General features: G+C 34.4%; 1 protein-coding gene across 3 annotated transcripts in view; it reads right to left on the minus strand.

Moving 5' to 3' along the window:
• Nucleotides 1-21316, minus strand: part of FSTL5 (follistatin like 5) — a 699550-nt gene that overhangs the window by 626608 nt on the left and 51626 nt on the right. For all 3 annotated transcript variants that reach the window (XM_066280005.1, XM_066280011.1, XM_066280003.1), the window contains one exon: nt 20544-20685. In XM_066280005.1, the coding sequence (XP_066136102.1) occupies nt 20544-20669 (126 nt within the window). In that variant the 5' untranslated portion in view covers nt 20670-20685. The remainder of the gene's footprint in view (nt 1-20543; nt 20686-21316) is intronic.

Raw genomic sequence — 21316 nt, forward strand, 5'->3', positions numbered from 1 at the left:
AGAAAAAAATATAAAGTTATATGATCTCTTTATTATTAGGGTAAACTCATAATTAAAGAATGATCCTTTTTCTGAGTCAGATATTGCATACTTGTTTGAATTGTTTTAAACTTTCAAAAGGAAATTAGTAAGAAATTTTGGAGGCTCAGATTTTAGTAGTTTTTTTAATCTCCTGAAAGATGAATATTCAGTCATTTAATCATCCTGTAATTGTTTTGCTCAACATTTGTCAGCAGCAGCAATAATATAACATCTGCTCACATCTCATTTCTTTTCATCAAGGTAGATAAAAGGGAGATCTGGAATTAGAAAATTCCTAAGAATGATTCTGAAATATTTTACAACAACAAATATGCTGGCACAAACACTTTGGGAAACTCTTTGGAATTATCTATTAAAATTAAACATATGCCAACCTATGACCTTAGAATTACAGTCCATGAGAAATGAGAGTGTATGTCTAACAAAAGGCACACACATAGATGTCATAATAGCACCCAAATGGAAACAATTCAAATATTCATCAGTAGTGAAATGCATAACTAATTGTGAATTTTGTGTAGTAGGACACTGTAGAGTAATAAAAACACTACATTTCTGCTACATTCATCTTTAACATCATTAGCTTCAGGAGAAGCCAAAGTCAGCTGATATTTATAGCAGGATTAACAATAAAAGCAGAGTTTCCTGAATTGTGTTTCTCAAAACATCAGAAGGTGTTCTAAATTTTCAATAGTCCATTTTGTTGGGAAATTCTAGGTTAAGCAAAGTTTAGAATATTTCCCAGACTTTAATATACTTTTGTGCATTGTGGATTTCCACAGAAGCATAATAGGCAGTTTTCTCCAAATGACTTGGTCATTAGAATCCATTTTCAGCAGAGCATTTCAGAGAAATAATGTTCTCAGGGGCAATGAATATAGACTTCTCAGTTGTGAATAAGTGGCTTTATTATAATAATCAAAAGGAAAATTTATGAGATATTGAGGAACAGTTTCCAAAGAAAGGGACACTGATTTCAACAACAAGTTTTGAACTATAGCACAAAAGAAGAATTTTATTTATGTTAAATGGGGTGTGCTTTATTACAGTGAAGGATTTAAATAATAGGTAAGATTTCACAATGAGAATTCAAAGGTATTGCTTTTAGGGGAGAACACATAGCCATCTGGAATATCCAGTGTTGAAAGAAAAAGTTTCTGTATAAGAGCTGTAAACCCATTGGACTTGGTAGAAATATGCTGTGATGGAAGTATTTATATGTATGATACATACATGTTGCATGTACGTATGTCTTATGATAGAGTATTTTAAACACATATATTATAAAGAATATTAATGTATTGTGTCCCTATCTACGCTTTGTTAGGAAATCAAAATGTTATTCCCAAATCTATTACTACTTGATTTTGCAACTTGAGCATATAACACATAGGGCTTAAATTTCTTATTAGCAAAATGAATATATTAGACTTCTAGACAGATAAGTTATATTTCAACTTTATTGCTATTGTAAGAAATATCTAAATAAATGCAATTATGCTTCTAAGCAATTTCATTCATCTCCTAGAAAAAGGTTTTATCCTTGATGTTTAAAAAATATATTTATTTCTAGCTAGTTTTATGCTTTTGAGATAAATTTGATTTTTGGAACTATCTAAACCATTTGAAACCATAATTCACAAAATTACTAGGTAATTAAGACCATTTATTTCAATATTTTAATTTTTTTTTTTTTTTTTTTTTTGCACTTTTCTGAAGCTGGAAACAGGGAGAGACAGTCAGACAGACTCCCGCATGCGCCCGACCGGGATCCACCCGGCACGCCCACCAGGGGGCGACGCTCTGCCCACCAGGGGGCGATGCTCTGCCCATCCTGGGCGTCGCCATGTTGCGACCCTCCTGGGTGTCGCCATGTTGCGACCAGAGCCACTCTAGCGCCTGGGGCAGAGGCCACAGAGCCATCCCCAGCACCCGGGCCATCTTTGCTCCAATGGAGCCTTGGCTGCGGGAGGGGAAGAGAGAGACAGAGAGGAAGGCGCGGCGGAGGGGTGGAGAAGCAAATGGGCGCTTCTCCTATGTGCCCTGGCTGGGAATCGAACCCGGGTCCTCCGCACGCTAGGCCGACGCTCTACCGCTGAGCCAACCGGCCAGGGCTAATATTTTAATTTTTTAAGCAACAAAAATATTTCACTCAAACACTTTATTAATCAAAATATATAAAAATAAATCATAAATGTTATAGGTGAAGTGGGAGTAGAATTAAATGGGCTTTATGTTTAACCTGCTTCCTTTCATTTTCACATATTATTTTGGTTATGTCAAAGCAACCTTAAAGCTAAGCATAAAATTGAATGGAGATAGTAATCTGCTGTAGTAACTCATAGATGCCTACATACTCTTTCTCTCAGGATCTCTAATATTTATGTGTGTTCTCCATTCTTAAGAAAGGAATAGTTCTATGAACAAACAATATAGCCTTACATATATTCAATATAATATTGCTTTAAAATAACAAGTTTAGTATGAGTTGCAAAATTTATTCACATACAGCACTATCTTTAAGTATCTATAAATCCAAAATAAAATATAAATACGAAAATATAAAAGCTACCCAATTGATGAAATAGAATTTATACAGTGAGGAGTATATTGTTAAAATTATATTAACACTTTTCGCATGCCTAAGGTACTGACAAGAATGTAGAACTCAATAGAATTGAATATCTTTTACTTTCTTATTCTTCAAAGATAGAATAGTACTTCCTTTTTAAGATGTTAAAACTAAAATATAACATGAAAAAGCAAGAGAAATTTTTAATTATAATATTTATATGTTCTTTCACTCTTTTCATTTCTAACTGAAGTTTTAATTCCTTCTTTTCAATGTTATTTTTTCTATTTATGGTTTGCAAATCATTAATCCTCTCAGAAAAATGAGTTATAGAGATGATATATTAGGAAAATACTGTTTTAGATCTTAAATTAGGTGTGACTGATTAAATTTAGCAGCTCATAAACTAACTGCTATAGATGAATTTCTAGGTATTTTTTTCTTAAGTGAGAATTGAGGAGGCAGAGATACATACTCCTGCACATACCCCAACTGAAATCCACCTGGCAAGCCCTGTAGGATCAAAGCTCTGCCCCTTTGGGGCCATTGTTCCATTACTCAGCAACAGAGCTATTTTAGTGCCTGAGGCAAGGCCATGGAGCCATCCCACTTCTAGGTGAAGTGGGAGTAGAATTAAATGGGCTTTATGTTTAACCTTCTGTTTCCTTTCATTTTCACATATTATTTTGGTTATGTCCATGCAACCTTAAAGCTAAGCATAAAAATGAATGGAGATAGTAATCTGCTGTAGTAACTCATAAATGCCTACATACTCTTTCTCTCAGGATCTCTAATATTTATGTGTGTTCTCCATTCTTAAGAAGGGAATAGTTCTAGGGACAAACAATATAGCCTTCCAAACAATATAATATTGAATGGCCCCAATAACCTCAATGTGGAACACTTGAGGCCAATGTGTTCCAATAGAGCCATGGCTGCAGGAAGAAAAGAGAGAGATAGAGAGAGAAGAGGGGGAGGGGCAGGGTCAAGAAGCAGATGGTCACTTCTCTTGTGTTTCTTGATTGGAAATCAAACCCAAGACATCCACACACCAGGCCGATGCTCTACCACTGAGTCAACTGGCCAGGGCTGAATTCCTATCTTTAATAATGAAACACTGGTAAAATAAATATGATGTTTTATAATAATATATGTATAATTTTAGATATATATATACATAACATAAATATATACATATATAAAGGTAATATGTATATATCTTCAGGTATATTGTAATAAAATATAGCATTATTTTAGTCCTATCTAATTTGTGTTAGAAGTTACACTTTCAATTATTATTTAGAACATTTAAAACTTCTACCCAAATGTGGATTGCTTTTATTGTCTTCACAATGTTTTCTATGAAATCTCACTAAAGCGGCTCAAAGTAGCTTTATCTTATGTGAAATTTTACAAAGATATAAATGTTTATTAATTCTATTACTTTGAAGTATCAAGCAATCATAAAACATTTCAACAACTGAATAAAATAATATTACAAACAAGACAAAATTTATGAATGACTAGTATACAAAAGAAAAAATGTTTAGTGCCACCAGTCATCAAGAACATTCAAATGAAAGATTCAGGGGATACTATCCTTCAGAATGGCTAAAATTAAAAACAGAGAGGACAGAAAATATTACAAAAAATGTGAAATATCTATACATTTCATGCATTAGTTTGCAAAGGGCAATTTGTGTATCTAATTTGTAAAAAGTTCTGCTAGTTTCTTAAGATTACCGCTGCTAGGTATTGACACAGGGAAACTATAATATATCTCCCCCAAAAAAGACTTGAACAAGTAGGTTCATAGCAGCTTTTTAAATGAAAGTTTCAACATGTTTCCAACAATAGGAATGTGGATTAAAAATGAAACACATTGTGGTATATTCATATGAATAAATACTAGTCAGCAAGAAAAAGAAATTAAACTATTGAGAGACACAATAACAAAATGTACTGATAAGCAAAATAAAGACAGACTCATAGATAGAGAACAGGTGAAGCTGTCAGAGAGTACTGAGGGACTGAGGAAAAAAGAAAAAGAGAGAGGATAGAAAAACATCATGGACACAGACAACAGTGTGGTGACTGTGGGTGTAGTGTGGAAGTGGAAAGGGGACATGTTGGAGTATGGTGGTATAAATGGTTATGCAGGGAGACTTGACTTGGGATGGTGAATGCACAATGAATAAATCAGTGTACAGATGATGTGGATGGAATTATGAACCCGAAACCTGTATAATTTTGTCAACCAGTATCACCCAATGAATTCAATAAAAAGGAAATAAATAGATGAATCTCAATAGCATTATTATGAATGAAAGGAGTATTAAAACAAATCTTCACTTATGCTATGATTTCATTTACATGAAATTTTAGGTCAAAGAACTAGACTACGGTATAAAATATTAGAACATTCCTGAGCTCAGAGGGAATAAGGGAAGAGATTGACAGGAAAGAGGCATGAGTACACTTCTTGAAGGATAATCACATTCTATAAATTGATACATCTATAGTTTAATGTCTGTTATGCAAGTTTTCACATTTGGAAAAATTCAGAGAATAAAGATATAGATCTGTGTTTTCCAACGTATATAAAATATATATAAAACTACATAAAAAATTTAAATATATATTTCACTCTAGTTCTTGCTATACACCAAAATATTTAAGAAAGAGTTTAATGTCTATAATATAATTTGAAATTTAAAAAGTACGATGGATAAATATCAAGGGGAACAAATACACAAAACAATTTACACATACTTAAGAAACAATCAGAGTAAAATATTTATTTAGGTATTGGTTACATGGATACTAACTGTAAAATTCTAATTTGCTATGTGTTTAAAATTTTATGCTAAAATTTTAGAAAAATAAAATATAAATTTAAAAATTTGTTGCATTTTTGTTTCTTTGCTTTAGTATTATTTATTTGTAGTGTTGTCAGAATACTCATTTTTGTGAGTTTTTTTTATAGATTTATACAAACTTCATTGGCAAACATCCTGAGAACTGGGCAAGTAATAGAATTATGTTGTTCTGAAATATTATATTATTTGGATCTTCCAATGACTGACCTTAATTTAACTACTCTAATCCATAGGGAATTTTCAGTAAACTGATATCATTAAAATATTTGTCAAAATAAATAGTTTTTTAATTTTTAATTTTTTTAATTCATTTTAGAGAGGAGAGGGAGAGACAGAGAGAGAGAAGGGGGAGAGGAGCTGGAAGCATCAACTCCCATATGTGCCTTGACCAGGCAAGCCCAGGGTTTCGAACCGGCAACCTCAGCATTTCCAGGTCAACGCTTTATCCACTGCGCCACCATAGGTCAGGCCAAAATAAATAGTTTTTTAAATGATTGAGAGATCTTATGGACATCAAAAGAATAATAAAAACTATAAACGATTATATGCTTAGACATTCAATAATTTACATGATATATACAAATTTCTTGAAATATATAATCTGCCACAAATTACATTAAAAAATAGGCAATCTGAATAGATTTATATGTGTTAATGAAATTTTATCAATAATTAAAATAGAAAGTGCCAGAACTACCCAGACATGTTTACTGGTAAATTCTACCAAATATTTCAGGAAGAAATTTTACCAGTTCTCTAAAATCTATTCTAGAAGATTGAGGCAGACAAAATACTTCCTAACTTATTCTATGAGGCCAGTATTACCCTAAAACCAAAACCAGACAAAGGCATTACAAGAAAACTAAAGACAAGTATCTCTCATGAACATAAATACAGAAATCCTCAATAAAATATTAGCAAATTGAATTCAACAATGTATAAAAATAATTATGCATCATGAACAACTCAGATGCATATTAGGTATGCAAAGTAATTCAACATCAAAAAATAAACAAACACAATCCGTGGTATCAGCAGGTTAACAAAGAAAATCACAAGATCATATTAACAGGAGAAAAGGCATTTGACCAAATTCAGCACCTATTCATGATAAAAACTCTCCCCCAATTGATAGAAAGAAAAACTTTATCAACTTGATAAATAACATCTAAAACAAACAAAACAAAAAACTTAGTTAACATTACAATTAAGGGTAAAGAACTAGAAGCCTCATGCAAAGATCAAAAAAAGGCAAAGATATTCTCTCTCACTATTATTATTGACCACCATGTGGAAGACTTAAATAATTTATTAATATAAGAACATAAAATAAAAAGTATATAGATTGAGGAGAAGGAAATAAAACTTTCTTTGCAGATGACATAATTAACATTTGAGAGATTTGACATAACTCTTGGAACTAATAAGGGATTTATAGCAAATTTGCAGGATACAGATTAATATACAGAAGTAAATCAAATCTCCTAATACCAACAATAAGCTTATTGAATTTGAAATTAAAAGCACCATATCATTTTTATTAGCACACCCCAAAATAAAATCCTTATGTATAAATCTGACAAAATATGCAAAAGATGTACTGGAGGAAAATTACAAATCCATGATGAAAAAAATGCTACAAGAATTAGATAGATATCTCTAGTTCATGGAAAGAAAGACAATATTGAAATATCATTCTTCTTAACTTGATCTATATATTCAATGCAATCCAACCCAAACTCACAGCATCTTATTTTGAGAATATTGATAAACTAATTCTAAAGTTTTTTGGAAAGGCAAAAGACCCAGAATAGCTAACACAATATTGAAGGAGAAGAACAAGGTTGGAAGATTAACACTATCCCACTTATGACTTACTATAAAGCTATACTAATCAAGAGTGTGGTATGGGTGATAAAACAGAAAAATAGATGAATAGAACAGCATAAGAATCCCACATAAATATAGTCAATTGATCTCTGACAGAGATCAAAATAAAACAAAACAAATATGATCGAGCAAAGGTAGCCTTTTCAACAAATGGTGTCAGAACAATTGGGCATCCATTTGTAAAAAAATGAATCAGACACAAACCACCTTAAAACTTTCATAAAAACTCAAAATGAATCATAGATAGAAATGTAAAATATAAAACTTCTTGGAGTAAGATAGGAGAAAACCTACATGGCCTTGAGTATGGCAATGACTTTTAAAATACACCAAAAGTATACAATGCATGAAAGAAATACCTGATAGACTGAACTTCAATAAAATTAAAAACTTCTCTGTAAAAGACAATGCCAAGAGAACAAAAAAATAAGTCAGTCAGGAAAAAAATATTTTCAGGAGACACATCTGAGAAAATGTTATTCAAAATATATGATAAATTTATGAAATACAACAATAAGAAAACTAACAACCTAATTATTAAATGGGCAAAAGACCTGAGCTGACACATTTAAAAGGCTATACAGATGACAAATAAGTATATAAAAAATACTTATTTATGTATAAAAATATTATGTATATTCAGTAAATTGGAAATGAAAATGACAATGGGATATCAGAATGTATTTACTAGAATGGCCAAAATCCAAAAACGTGACCCCACCAAAAGCTGAAGCACGTGGAACAGGAACTCTCATTCTCTGTTGGTAGAAATGCAAAGTGATACAGCCACTCTGGAAGATAGTTAGCACTTTCTTACAAAACTAAACATCTTCTTACCTTATTATTCAGCAATTGTGCTCCTTGGTATTTACCCAAGTGAGCTGAAAACTTATGTCCAAACAAAAACGTGAACACAGATGTTTATAGCAACTTTATTTATAATTGCCAAATCAAACAACAAAGATATCTTTCAGTAGTGAAAAAATAAACTGTGTACATCTAGACAAGTGGTATAATTTAGTATTAATAAGAAATGAACTATCAACTCATGAAAATATATGGAGGAATTTCTATGTATATTATATTAAAAAGAAGCCAATCTGGAAATGCTATACACTGCATGATTCCACCTATGTGAAATTTTGGAAGAAGCAAAGTTATGGAGACAGTAAAAAGATCAGTGATTTTGGAGGTTAAAGATGAAGGGGGAATGAATAGGCAGAGCAAAGAGGTTGTCTAGGAGAATAAAATTATTTTTATGATATTACAATTGTGGATACAAATCATTTGCATTTGTCAAAATCTGTAAAATGCATAACATCAAGAGTGAACCCCTAGGGTAACTTATGGACTTTGGGTGATAACGATGTAGGCTCATGGTGTGTAACAAATGTTCAACTCAGGTGCTTGATGTTGGTAGTGAAGAAATTTGCATAGGTGTAATGCCAGGAGAGGGATCTAGGGAACAATCTGTACTCTTGGCTCAGTTTTGCCATGAACCTAAAGCTGGTCTAAAAATAAAAATAGTCTATTGAAAAACTGAGAAAGTGTGAAGAGGCCTCTACCTCAGAGAAGATAAAACCACATTGTCAGCATTTCTAATAGCACATTTAAACAAACTTCTAACTGTTAAACCTAATCCGGAGGGACCCAAAACATTGAAGACACGAACAAAGTCCGTCGATTACACACCAAAGCTTTCTTGTCTAGCTTGGCCAAGTGGCGGCAACTCAGACAGAAATCTGAGGGAGAGTGTGCTGGCCCTTTGTTCAACTTAGTTTTTATAGTTTTGTAAGTGGGAAGTACAGAAGCAAAAATTGTAATTAGGAGCCCCTTACCACTATTGGTTATAGTCATATGTCCTTTAACATGATAGGACCACGTTCAATTTGCAAGCCATACATTATTTTGGAGAAAACAAAATTTACAAGTCATTGCTATAAGAAAAGGTTTATTTTGGCTTTTCTCTTCCTGTACCTGGCTAGCCATTCACCCCTTTCCCCACAGGCGTGGTGGAATGTCTGGGAATCCATGTTTTCCTCCCCTTTGCATTTACAATGCCAAGGGTCATCCTGGTCATGCCAATCACACAGTACAGGGACTATTTCTCACAATTTCTATACACACTTTAACCCAAATTAATAAAATGTTCTTCAAGCCTCCCAAAATATTAATATTAATTCTGTAGCTTTTGGTACTTTACAACACCTGCGGGTGAGGTGGCGCAGTGGCTCCTCACTAACAGTATGTTTAATAGAGCATTTTTTGTTGTGTTTCCACTCATTGATAGTATGGTGATTGACATCCCCATCTTGGACTGGGCTGTTTGTTTAACCCACACAGCTGATAAACTTGCAATCACCTTCAGACAACCTGGTGATTAGTTCCACATTATAATTAAGCATCTTTTTCTAGTGCTTACTTCAGCAAATATACTTAGTCATCCCCTTTTGCCTAGGTCCTAGAGTGCAAACTTTACACTGGCTCTCTCTGAAGAATCATTGCCTGGTTGCACATTTAAATAAGGTCTTGAATAATGTTTTCAATCAATTCATTTGAGATGTTCGCTTTGCCAGTAATCAGAGGCAAATAAATGTGTGTTTAAGAACTCAAATTATTTTGCTCAGTACCTTGTGTGCAGTAGGTACTTAAGTACTTGTTGAAATAATGAATGAATGTATTTTTCTGTTGATAAACACTGAACTTAAAGAAAAGTGTTAATTTATGGGGCAGTGCGTTAAAGGAAAACAGAGCTGTTCCAGAAGACGGGAAATTTAATCTTAGCTGAGCAGTATCTGGTTGTGTGAGCTTCACCAAAGAACTTAAGTTTCATTTCTTTTTCTAGGTTCTAAGTTTTCCCTTCTCTATTATGTAATTTCTTAATGAATTAAATATTTTCTACTATCTTATGGCTCTAAAAACACTAACTCAGTTTAAATATAGGGGAACTGGTGCCAGAAGTAAGCAGTGAGTTATAGTAGTTAAAAATAACACGACTCCCTTCCACTGTAGTTTCTATACTACGAGGGTTTTATCTCCTAAACATGTAAAATGTCAACCTCATAAATCATGGTATTTCATCTGTAAAACAGAACTTTGGTAATTGAACTCATAATAGAATTTTAATAATAAAAAGATACAAGGACAACTTATAATTAATTTAAACATTGAAGTAATGAATGCAAATGCTAGCTTGCCAATTCGTTAATATTAATGATTAGATAAATGTATTTTTACTTCCTTCACTTGTTAAAAACAACCACACTTTTATATTTTGAATAGGAGTTAGCTGAATGTACTTAATTAATGTAGGTGTGAGTGAATTAGTAGTTTGTTATTCTTTAACAAACTGAAATGATCTAGCACAAGCCTTCCCAGAAAAAGGGGGAGAAAAAAACAACTATATTGAAAAACAAGAAGGCTTTGGAAGTCAATCAAAAGAAAAGGAACAGTAAAGAAAAACTGTTTAATTGCATGTAGATCTTAATATCTTGGTGCTTCTCTATCAGCAAAAGGACCAAGGGAACAGAAATAAAGCCATATATTTTTTTAACTATCAAGATATATTTTTTTAAATTATTGAGTTGTTATAAAGAAGCTCTGTAACTGAGATCACTTAAAAATCCACATTCAAGTGTTAAAAACATCCTACTTGCTCAAGCCTGGGACATAACTAGAGATTTCCAGAATTCTGACAAGCCTCTCACTAAAGTAATAAATGAATTTTCTCTTTATTTGACTACTTTGTCTTGTTTTTAAAAATAGATGTAAATAGAATATTAATGTGTCACATTTTAAAATTTTCAAAACAGCAAATCTTCACTAAAAAGCAGCTCTATTATTCTGAGCTTTAAGTATTGTACTTTTAAAACTTTATTCAAATATTTTTAAACAAGGTCAAAAGGTATAGAAAAACATCCTTTTTGCATATCATCCTACACATCTCTAGTAATAGTACTACTTTGAGATTCATTCCCTAAGGGATAAAACAATTTTCTATAGTAGATCCTTCTCTTAACAATTTTAGAAGTCAGAGATCTTCCTTTAGTGACACTTTTGTTAAGCAAAGTGATTTAGTCCACTGCATGCTAATCTTACCCAGATTAGCAAATATACCATTTTGAATAATAAACATGCAAACTATTTGTTCAAAGGTCAACAAATATTTTTTTCTCTTTAAAGTTGTTGTTTTTTGTTTTTTTTTTTACAAAGACAGAGAGAGAGAGTCAGAGAGAGGGTCAGACAGAAAGGAATGGCGATGAGAAGCATCAATCATCAGTTTTTCGTTGCGACACCTTAGTTATTCATTGATTGCTTTCTCATGTGCCTTGACTGTGGGGCTACAACAGATCGAGTAACCCCTTGTTCAAGCCAGCGACCTCGGGTCCATTGAGCTTTGCTCAAACCAGATGAGCGCATGCTCAAGCTGGTGACCTCGGGGTCTCGAACCTGCGTCCTCCACATCCCAGTCTGACACTCTATCCACTGCGCCACTGCCTGGTCAGGCAGTCTTTAAAGTTCTAAAAAGGACTAAGTTAACCAGGGAAAAGGTACAAAGATGCTATCGTCATGTACTGGCTTTCAAATCAACTTTAAAATCCACACAGCATTTAGTTCTGGCTTTTGACAGATTTCATTAATGGCAATTCTGATTCCTGTAATCAGGTGATACTCTCCAAATGAACTGGGAGACAGTCTTCCATGGTGGGCCCCTCGTGTTTCTGCACATTCATGCACAGAGACACTGACTGCATTTTCTCTGAAATATCTGTTCAAGGCTGTTTGAGCAAACAGCCTTGGAACATAAAAATTATGGTCCCTCTGGAACCAAGGGCAAGTGCATTTACAGCTTAGAAAACAGAGATTGTATCTTTATTCAGACCAAAGGGCCGGGCTACTTACTGTCCTGTATAATAAAGACAATGTTTCCTTCTGGTGCAAAAACCAGGCATGCTTATGGCTCATACAACTGAACTGACATTCTTCAGCTGATAGGTTTCCTTGTGTAATATATACCCCATGGTGTGAGCTGGTATAACTTGGCCCTCCTTGCATTGCCCTATGTAAACTGGGCTCCAGGAACCAGCTTAAACTCTGGCTACTGCTATTGTTATGAGCAATAAACCTTCCTTTATCTCTGACCCAGGAGTCTTGTGTCTTCTGTCACTGTTCATGAAACTATGCATGGCAGGCTAACATATTAGCTTGCGAAAAGGAAAATATCTCAAACCACTCACAGCTCTTGACAGTATATAAAGATACTCAGTGAAACAAAAGTTCCTCACACATTTCTCTATCCTACTAGTTTTGAGAAGAAGAAATGGAAGCAGGTAAGCTCAAAAGAATAACCCCTTATGAATAGAATCATCATTATAACATGGAGAGTCCTTTTTAGGCATTTAGGTTGAGACTAATAACATTAAGAAAGCAACTACACCATCTGAAATCTAAGTGCTGGGCATTTCTAATAAAAAAAGAGTTCAATAAAAATCTTTGTGTGTTGATTTTTGCCTAAAACTCTTACAGGACAAAGAAAGCATTTCTGCTAAAATTCATAAAATTGCTTAGATTAATTTCTCCTAGTTATAAAGAATTTGGAACTCTTTTATGTTCTTTGATTTTATTAACCTCGGGCTCCCATTTCTAAATTACTTTTCAATAGTTCTTGCACAGTCTCAAAGTGGGGATGAGTTGGGGTCAGAGAGAAAACTAGGATTTTATTTTCCAGTAAAAGAATTTCAAAAGTGTTTTTTATTTTTCAAATGATTTACAGTAGTAGAAAAACATTTAAGATTTATTAATAGTATTTATATTATGATATATACAGAATAAATATATTAATAAATAATAATTAGTATATTCCTTAACATTTAATTAGTTAATTTTTTACCATTACCCACTTTACTCCTGTCATCACCTCCATTTTTGCTTGCAGACAATGGTCTGAATTGCTTTCTGACCTCTGAAAAATATATGAACGTTTTAAAGGGTTTTGCCCTGAACATGCTTCAAGCAGTCGGGCATTTCAGATGGAATGACACAAATTTTCTTCAGTCAGAAAATAATGCTCCTGGGTTTGCCTGAAGGTTCCCAGCCTCTAAGCAGTCACAGCTTTCATGACTCGTTTAATGCGTGTCTCTTTCCCTGGAGTTACCTCCTGCCACTCTTCACCAACCCACATCTATCGTTTGTTTTTTTTTTTTAATACTAAAAGTAAAAATCACCTCCCACAAATGACTTACTTGAATTATACTGTACTATGGTGCATAGCAACACCCTCAAGACTTATTAAATTATACAAACTCTTTGGCCCATTTGCACAGTAACTACTCTCACAAATAAACAATTCGATTTAGGTAGTAAAGGAGTCGCAAGGCAATTTTTGTTTGCCCGGAATAGCTCTGCATTGTAAAGCTAGAGATAGCATTCTTCAGTCACATAAAGATGTCAGCATGTTAAGGTCTTTAAGTGGTTCAACCAGGTATACTCAAAGAGCACTCCTACTGTCCTAATATTTTCCCTCAAGCCTGACTTTATCATTCTCAGCTAACAATGCAGCAGTGTGACCAGTGCTGAAAGTAAGAAAAAGGATGTAAGATATGGTATCGAGCCAACAGGATTTACAGTCAATCAATGAAGGTATATTGTAAAAGCAGACATATTAGTACATTCATATTGCAGGGTTATCAATATAGCAGGATGTTAAATTGGGATGGGAAATTATGACCCAGCAAGAAACAGAAGAAAGGAAAAATGGAGAAAAAATAAAGAATAATACAATCTTGAACGGGGCAACTGAAAGTCAAGATGGTACAGAAAAAGGAGCACAGGTTTTTGTGGTTAGGTGATATAAATTTGAATTCTAGTTTGTCTTTATTGGCAAGGGTATACTATAATTATGCTGAGATAACAAACAACTTAAGAATTTCAGTAGTTTAAAACACAAGTTGTTTTTTATCTCTCCTTTCACATTTTGAGAGAATCATTAATTGCCTGCATGTTTATTATCCTACTTATTTAGACACTTGGGATTTAATATTAAGCCATCACTATCTTGATCAGATGTTAGAGGTCAAAGAGAGTTCAGGGAGATTTTACGATGGTAATCAAACATTCAGTCCAGATGCATTGCATGGCATTTCTCACTACTGTTTGGCCAAAACTTGACATATATTCTCATTCAACTACAAAGGGACCAAGAAATAAAATTTGTCTTATTGCCATGTGATCAGAATGAGGGGAGAATAGAAACTATATGGTATGCAGGTCAAATTACTACCAAAGATGCTCACTGTTAAAACTTTTGTTAAATTTTATATTATGTATATTAAATCCTAAATCTTGCTTCCTAACTTGTTCAGTATGTGATATTACGCAAATGCTACATACACATTTGTAAATCCCAGTTTCTTTATCTATAAAACAGCAATTAAGTCACTTATCCCACCTGACCAGGTGGTGGTGCAGTGGATAGAGCGTTGGACTGGAATGTGGAAGGACCCAGGTTTGAGACCCCAAGATCGCCAGCTTGAGCGTGGGCTCATCTGGTTTGAGCAAAAGCTCACCAGTTTGAGCCCAAGGTCACTGGCTCCAGCAAGGGTTTACTCAGTCTGCTGAAGGCCCGCGGTCAAGCACATATGAGAAAGCAATGAATGAACAACTAAGGTGTTGCAACGCGCAATGAAAAACTAATGATTGATGCTTCTCATCTCTCCGTTCCTGTCTGTCCCTGTCTATCCCTCTGACTCTCTCTCTGTCTCTGTAAAAAATAAAATTAAAAAAAAGTCACTTACCCCATGGAAATACTCGAAATTAAAATACCCAAGGTACAGAATGAATCTAACCGAGCACCTCATATACACTAAATGCCTGATGATAAAGCATCATCAGGCATTTAGTGTATATACCTGATGTAAAGGCTGCTTTGAGTCCACAATTCTCCCAAAGGCTCAAACTTCCAGAGACTTTGGAAGTTTTTTATCCATCCACAAGGCAATGAATAGTTACAACCCTATGCTCAACACTCAGATTCCTAGCTAGAGATGAGCAGGTAGGGTGGTAACTATTCATTTCTGGTGAGTCTTCATTGAGAAGTTGGCCTTAAACCAGAGAGCTACGGCAACCTTCAGGAGAAGACATTCCTGTCAGTCTGGTTGAGAAATGAATATAGAAATACTGCGGTTGTGCTTAGAGTGAGGCAGGAAGATATCAGGGTGATTTATTTTCTGGTTGCTTTTCCCCATCTCTGGCTTACCTTTGCTTTTATCTGACTCTGACTGATCTAAATTCTGTCTCTTCCCTCTCTTGTGCTTGGAAAAGTTACTTCACCACACTGGGTTTTAATAATATCATTTGGATAAACATAAATAATATTCCCTGCATCCCAGTGTTAGGTTTAGGTTCTGGGCTCCTTTAAATCCAGAGCCCATTTAAAACACAAATTCCCCTCACCCAACTTCCCACTAGGATAACTTCTTCATTCAGCATCTCCCTCGTCCAACCTCCGCCTCCCATTTAGCAACTCTCCCCACCCTGGGAAAGTTCTGAGAAATGTCTTTGGGTCAAGGCCATCATGAAGGACCTGAGGGTTGAGAAAGGGAGACAGTCTGTAACCAAGGCCACAAACCAGGATATGCTAATCTGGGCATGTCCAGGTGCAGGTAACTCCATGCCAGCAAATGCTTACAATAACCCCTGTATCTAACACTCCCACCCATAGTTCTAGGCTGACACCCTTTGCTATTCTCAGCCTGCTTGCATTCAGGCTCTTTTGAAATAAACTTTCCTTTTGGAACAGTAGCATCCTGTTTTCAGTTTGGCCCATGGTTTCTGCCTTTCACCCAGGACTGTTATAAGATTAATTTACAACAATTAATGTATATGAAGCACTTAGCACAATATAAGTGTACACTGTTTATTTTTAATAATAAATAAGATAACCACTTTGAGGATTTAAATTTGGAAACTGTATTTTTCAATTCTAGAGCGCTAATGAATTTCTACATTTGGTATTCCATAAATGCTTGTTGGATAAACACATTATATGAAATATGTATATGATTAGCTCTTTCAGACACATACTGTGGACAATAATTAAGATTTCTACAATTATAATGATGGATTTATATGTTACTGGTATTTATCTTGAGACACAAATATATTTTCAATTATTTATATGTGTAATACCTATTTGCAAGTGTTATAAATATGTACATATATATTTATATTTAGATCTACAATATGCCTATGTGATCTCAGAAGTAAGTCTCACATTTTACCTTTCGCTCCCAAGAGGGAATTCATTACACAGTGGTACAAAAATATTTGGTAAAAATGTGTTCTATAGATATATTTTTTGTTAAGATTCAAAGTACTAAGAGTTCTCTGGGGAAAATATGGGAAGTGGCTAATCAGAACTGGAGATCAATTGATGTGGTTTTGTGCTGAGTGGGACACTTAAAACCTTGTCAACACAATAAATTCAGACAAGACCCTACCTTGGCATCACTTAGAGCTGAATAAATTATTTCTGGAAAATAAATATAATTAGGAAGATTTTCTATACTTATGGTATACTTTTCCTTAATATAACCAATATGAAATGATATACCAACTATACCTAAATACATTTTTATGTATTTATTCATTTTAGAGAGAAGAGAGAGAGAGAGAGAAGAGGGGAGGAGCAGGAAGCATCAACTCCCATATGTGCCTTGACCAGGCAAACCCAGAGTTTCAAAACGGCAACCTCAGCGTTCCAGGTCGACACATAATCCACTGTGACACCACAGGTCAGGCCCCTAAATACATTTTTTAAAATTGTATTTATTATTTATGTTTTAGTTTTCTAGTCAGTAAATAATACTTAAAATTAGTGAAACCTAATCCTAATAAAAAATCTCCTGTGCATTCCATCAGTTTTGTAGACATTTATACTTTTTGCAATTTAAATAAAACTATGTAGATTAAAAAATAAATAGGAAAAAATAATTTATTTAATGCTATTAAAATAATTTATATAAAATTATTTTAAGCTTTGCTATGTTGATTTATTCTGATAAAATAATAGAAAATTATGCCTAATTAATTTATTAATTTTAATTAATGATATATAATTATAAGAGAATTTATAATTAATTATATAATACAATTATGTATAATTAGCTATAGCAGAAATATATGTCATGTTTTTTTAAATTATATTTATTTATTGATTTTTTATTTTTTAAAGAGAGGAAGGGAAAGATTGATTTGTTGTCCCATTTATTTATGTGTTCATTGGTTGATTCTTTTTCCTTTATTTTACTGGGGTGACACTGGTTAACATAATTATACAGGTTTCAGGTGTCCAATGCTAAAACACAACTCTGTACACTGTATTGTGTGTTCATTGGTTGATTGTTGTTATGCCCTGACCTAGGATTGAAACTACAACCTTGCCATATTGGGACAATGCTCTAACCAACTGACCTATCTGGTCTGGGCCCATAAGTCTTTTTCACTTAAGCCTTATTCTTGTCAACAGATAAAGTCATTCATTTCAAATATATTTATTAAATGTTTCCCATCAGCCAAACACTGTTCTAGGTGCTGGGGTACAGCAAGATGAATATTAGCTTGCATTTTAATTGAAGGAAACAGCCAATAAACTAATAAGTGAAATGTTTTTGAGGAACTGTGATGAGTTCTACAGATGAAAATAAAAAGGAGAGACCGGTAATGTTTATGGCTGTTCTATTTTCTTTTTCTTTTTTTTAAAGATATTTATTTATTTATTTACAGAGACAGAGAGAGGGATAGATAGGGACAGACAGACAGGAACGGAGAGAGATGAGAAGCATCAATCATCAGTTTTTTGTTGCGACACCTTTGTTGTTCATTGATTGCTTTCTCATATGTGCCTTGACCATGGGCCTTCAGCAGACCGAGTAAACCTTTGCTCGAGCCAGTGACCTCAGGTCCAAGCTGGTGAGCTTTTGTTCAAACCAGATGAGCCGGAGCTCAAGCTGACGACCTCGGAGTCTTGAACCTGGGTCCTCCGCATCCCAGTCCGATGCTATATCCACTACACCACTGCCTGGTCAGGCGGCTGTTCTATTTTCAATTATGGTTTGGGTAAGCCCCACCAATCAAGAGGCATATAAGCCTAAGTAGAATGACAATCAGTGGAAAAAAGAATGACCAGATATTTCTGAAATCGAAATAATGACTGATACAAGTAAAAATTAAAGGCTATAATGGATATTAAATGTCAAGGTATTGGGTAAGGAAAGGTAGTTCCCAGTGGTCAGGTTGGTGTAGGTGTGAGTGTAAAGTATCTGGTAGTTCTTGCAGGGGCTTGCATAATGGAAGGTGCTTCTTTATTCTTGTCATATACACACTTCCACATGTTCACAGCCACACATACTCGCAGAATGCCTCCTAGCTTAATTTCTCTCCCAAATTATCTCAAGTTAAGTGAACTTCTCTGCTTCTCTGGCTTTAAATACCAGCAATCATGTATTATTTCTAATTATTTAAACTAATGACTTGCAGAGATTCAATTGAATAGTATCTACTGTGTTCACAACATAAGAATAAAAGGAGTAGAAGGCATAGTTTTGACCTCAAGACACATAATTTGTTTATAAGAAATCTTAAAAAATATATTTTCTATCATAATTAGCATGCATTTCATCTTTTTTTCTACTTTCTATGAAAACTATAATGTTTTATAAACTTTTATTTGATTTAATATTTACTTGAGTTTATGTTCAGTATCATGATCTGTTATTAAAATAAAAGCACTAGTTTAATTTCCTGTGTGTACGCCCTTGCCGGATGGCTCAGCGGTAGAGCATTGGCCTAGTGTGCAGGAGTCCCAGGTTCGATTCCCGGCCAGGGCACACAGGAGAAGCACCCATCTGCTTCTCCACCCCTCCCCCTCTCCTTCCTCTCTGTTTCTCTCTTCCCCTTCCGCAGCTGAGGCTCCATTGGAGCAAAAATGGCCGGGCCGCTGAGGATGGTTCTGTGGTCTCTGCCTCAGGTGCTAGAATGGTTCTGGATGCATCAGAGCGACGCCACAGAGGGGCAGCGCATCGCCCCCTGGTGGGCGTGCCACGTGGATCCTGGTTGGGTGCATGTGGGAGTCTGTCTGACTGCCTCCCCATTTCCAGCTTCAGAAAAATGAAAATAAATAAATAAATAAATAATTTACTGTGTGTAATATATATAATTTATAATATGCCTAAATGTCAATTTATTTAACATAAAAGAGTATTTATTGAACATCAGACAGCCCACAATTATGATTATTTGATAAAATTAAAATGTTTAATCATTTCTACAAAAACTAATCCTATACCAACCTATATATTCCCACATAGTTTTAGACATCTGTTTTTTCTTATTATCTTTATGGGGAATTTAAGAACATAACATATTTGCATTAGTTTAAAAAGTTTCAAACTAGCCCTGGCCGGTTGGCTCAGCGGTAGAGCGTCGGCCTAGCATGCGGAGGACCCGGGTTCGATTCCGGCCAGGGAACACAGGAGAAGCGCCCATTTGCTTCTCCCCCCCTCCGCCGTGCCTTCCTCTCTGTCTCTCTCTTCCCCTCCCGCAGCCAAGGCTTCATTGGAGCAAAGATGGCCCGGGCGCTGGGGATGGCTCTGTGGCCTCTGCCTCAGGCGCTAGAGTGGCTCTGGTCGCAACATGGCGACGCCCAGGATGGGCAGAGCATTGCCCCCTTGGTGGGCAGAGCGTCGCCCCATGGTGGGCGTGCCGGGTGGACCCCGGTCGGGCGCATGCGGGAGTCTGTCTGACTGTCTCTCCCTGTTTCCAGCTTCAGAAAAATGCAAAAAAAAAAAAAAAAAAAAAGTTTCAAACTAATTAATGTGAAAATAATAGAAACTATCTGGTTGATTAGGTCTTAACATATTTACTTATTTTTATAAGTTCATTATAATTATTGCTTGTTAGCATTAATAGTTTTAAGTGAGCCAGCACTATACTTTGTCAAAAAGCATTTACTCCTCAAAATTATTATTTATATTATTTGCATTTTCATAATATGAAAATTATATTCTGAAACAGGTGCTTGTGAATGAATAATAAACTGAACAACTAATAGTTTAGTTCCTAATTGCTAGGCACTATGAGAAAATTCAGAATGGTGACTGTACCTTGTGTCGCAATCTTATTAGAGGTTGATAGAATTTAAGGCCATATCCTGCTTCTTTGCTTGGCCTTCCTTCTGATTCCAAAAATATGAATCCAAGAAACAAAACAGCTGACCAGCACTTGAACATCCTTATTGCTTTTCACCTGTGAGAATTAACATTTTAAATAATCAGAAAATACATTATATATTGAAGAAATGTATTAAGAAGTATTAAATAACACAAAGAAATCTTCACAGCCATTGTGAACTGATTCCAGAATAGGTAAGCATCTCCAAATATAGATGATCATTTCCCTCATTGTAAGATATACTGTTTGCTTTTTTCACTCATACAGCCCTACACAATACTTAGTAAGTAGAATATAGGGGTCAATACAAATGTATTGAGAAGAAAATTAATAAAAGTAGATTTAAAGAAAATTTTAGAAAGAAAAAGAAATATTAAACCATGGATAGCTCTTTAGCCATCCACACAAAATACAATTATCAATATATGTATAAATCTGGAATTTGTCTCTGAGTATGTTTGGTGAATAATGCTTAACAAAACTATAGTTATAATTCACTAGTGAAAAATTGGTGAGATGTTAACAAGAGAGTGTACTACGGTTGGTAATAAACTAAGAAAAGAAATTGTGCTGATGGGTTATATTAAGTTATAAATACATTTTCTCAATAGTATCTAAAAGCGCATTTCTTTAAGTAAAAAATTAATTAACTAAAAAATAAAACAGGATTTTCTAAAAAATTACTTTATAGGTGCTTTAAACAAAA

This window comes from Saccopteryx bilineata, chromosome 1, assembly GCF_036850765.1.
Source record: "Saccopteryx bilineata isolate mSacBil1 chromosome 1, mSacBil1_pri_phased_curated, whole genome shotgun sequence".
NCBI classification, from domain to species: Eukaryota; Metazoa; Chordata; class Mammalia; order Chiroptera; family Emballonuridae; genus Saccopteryx; species Saccopteryx bilineata.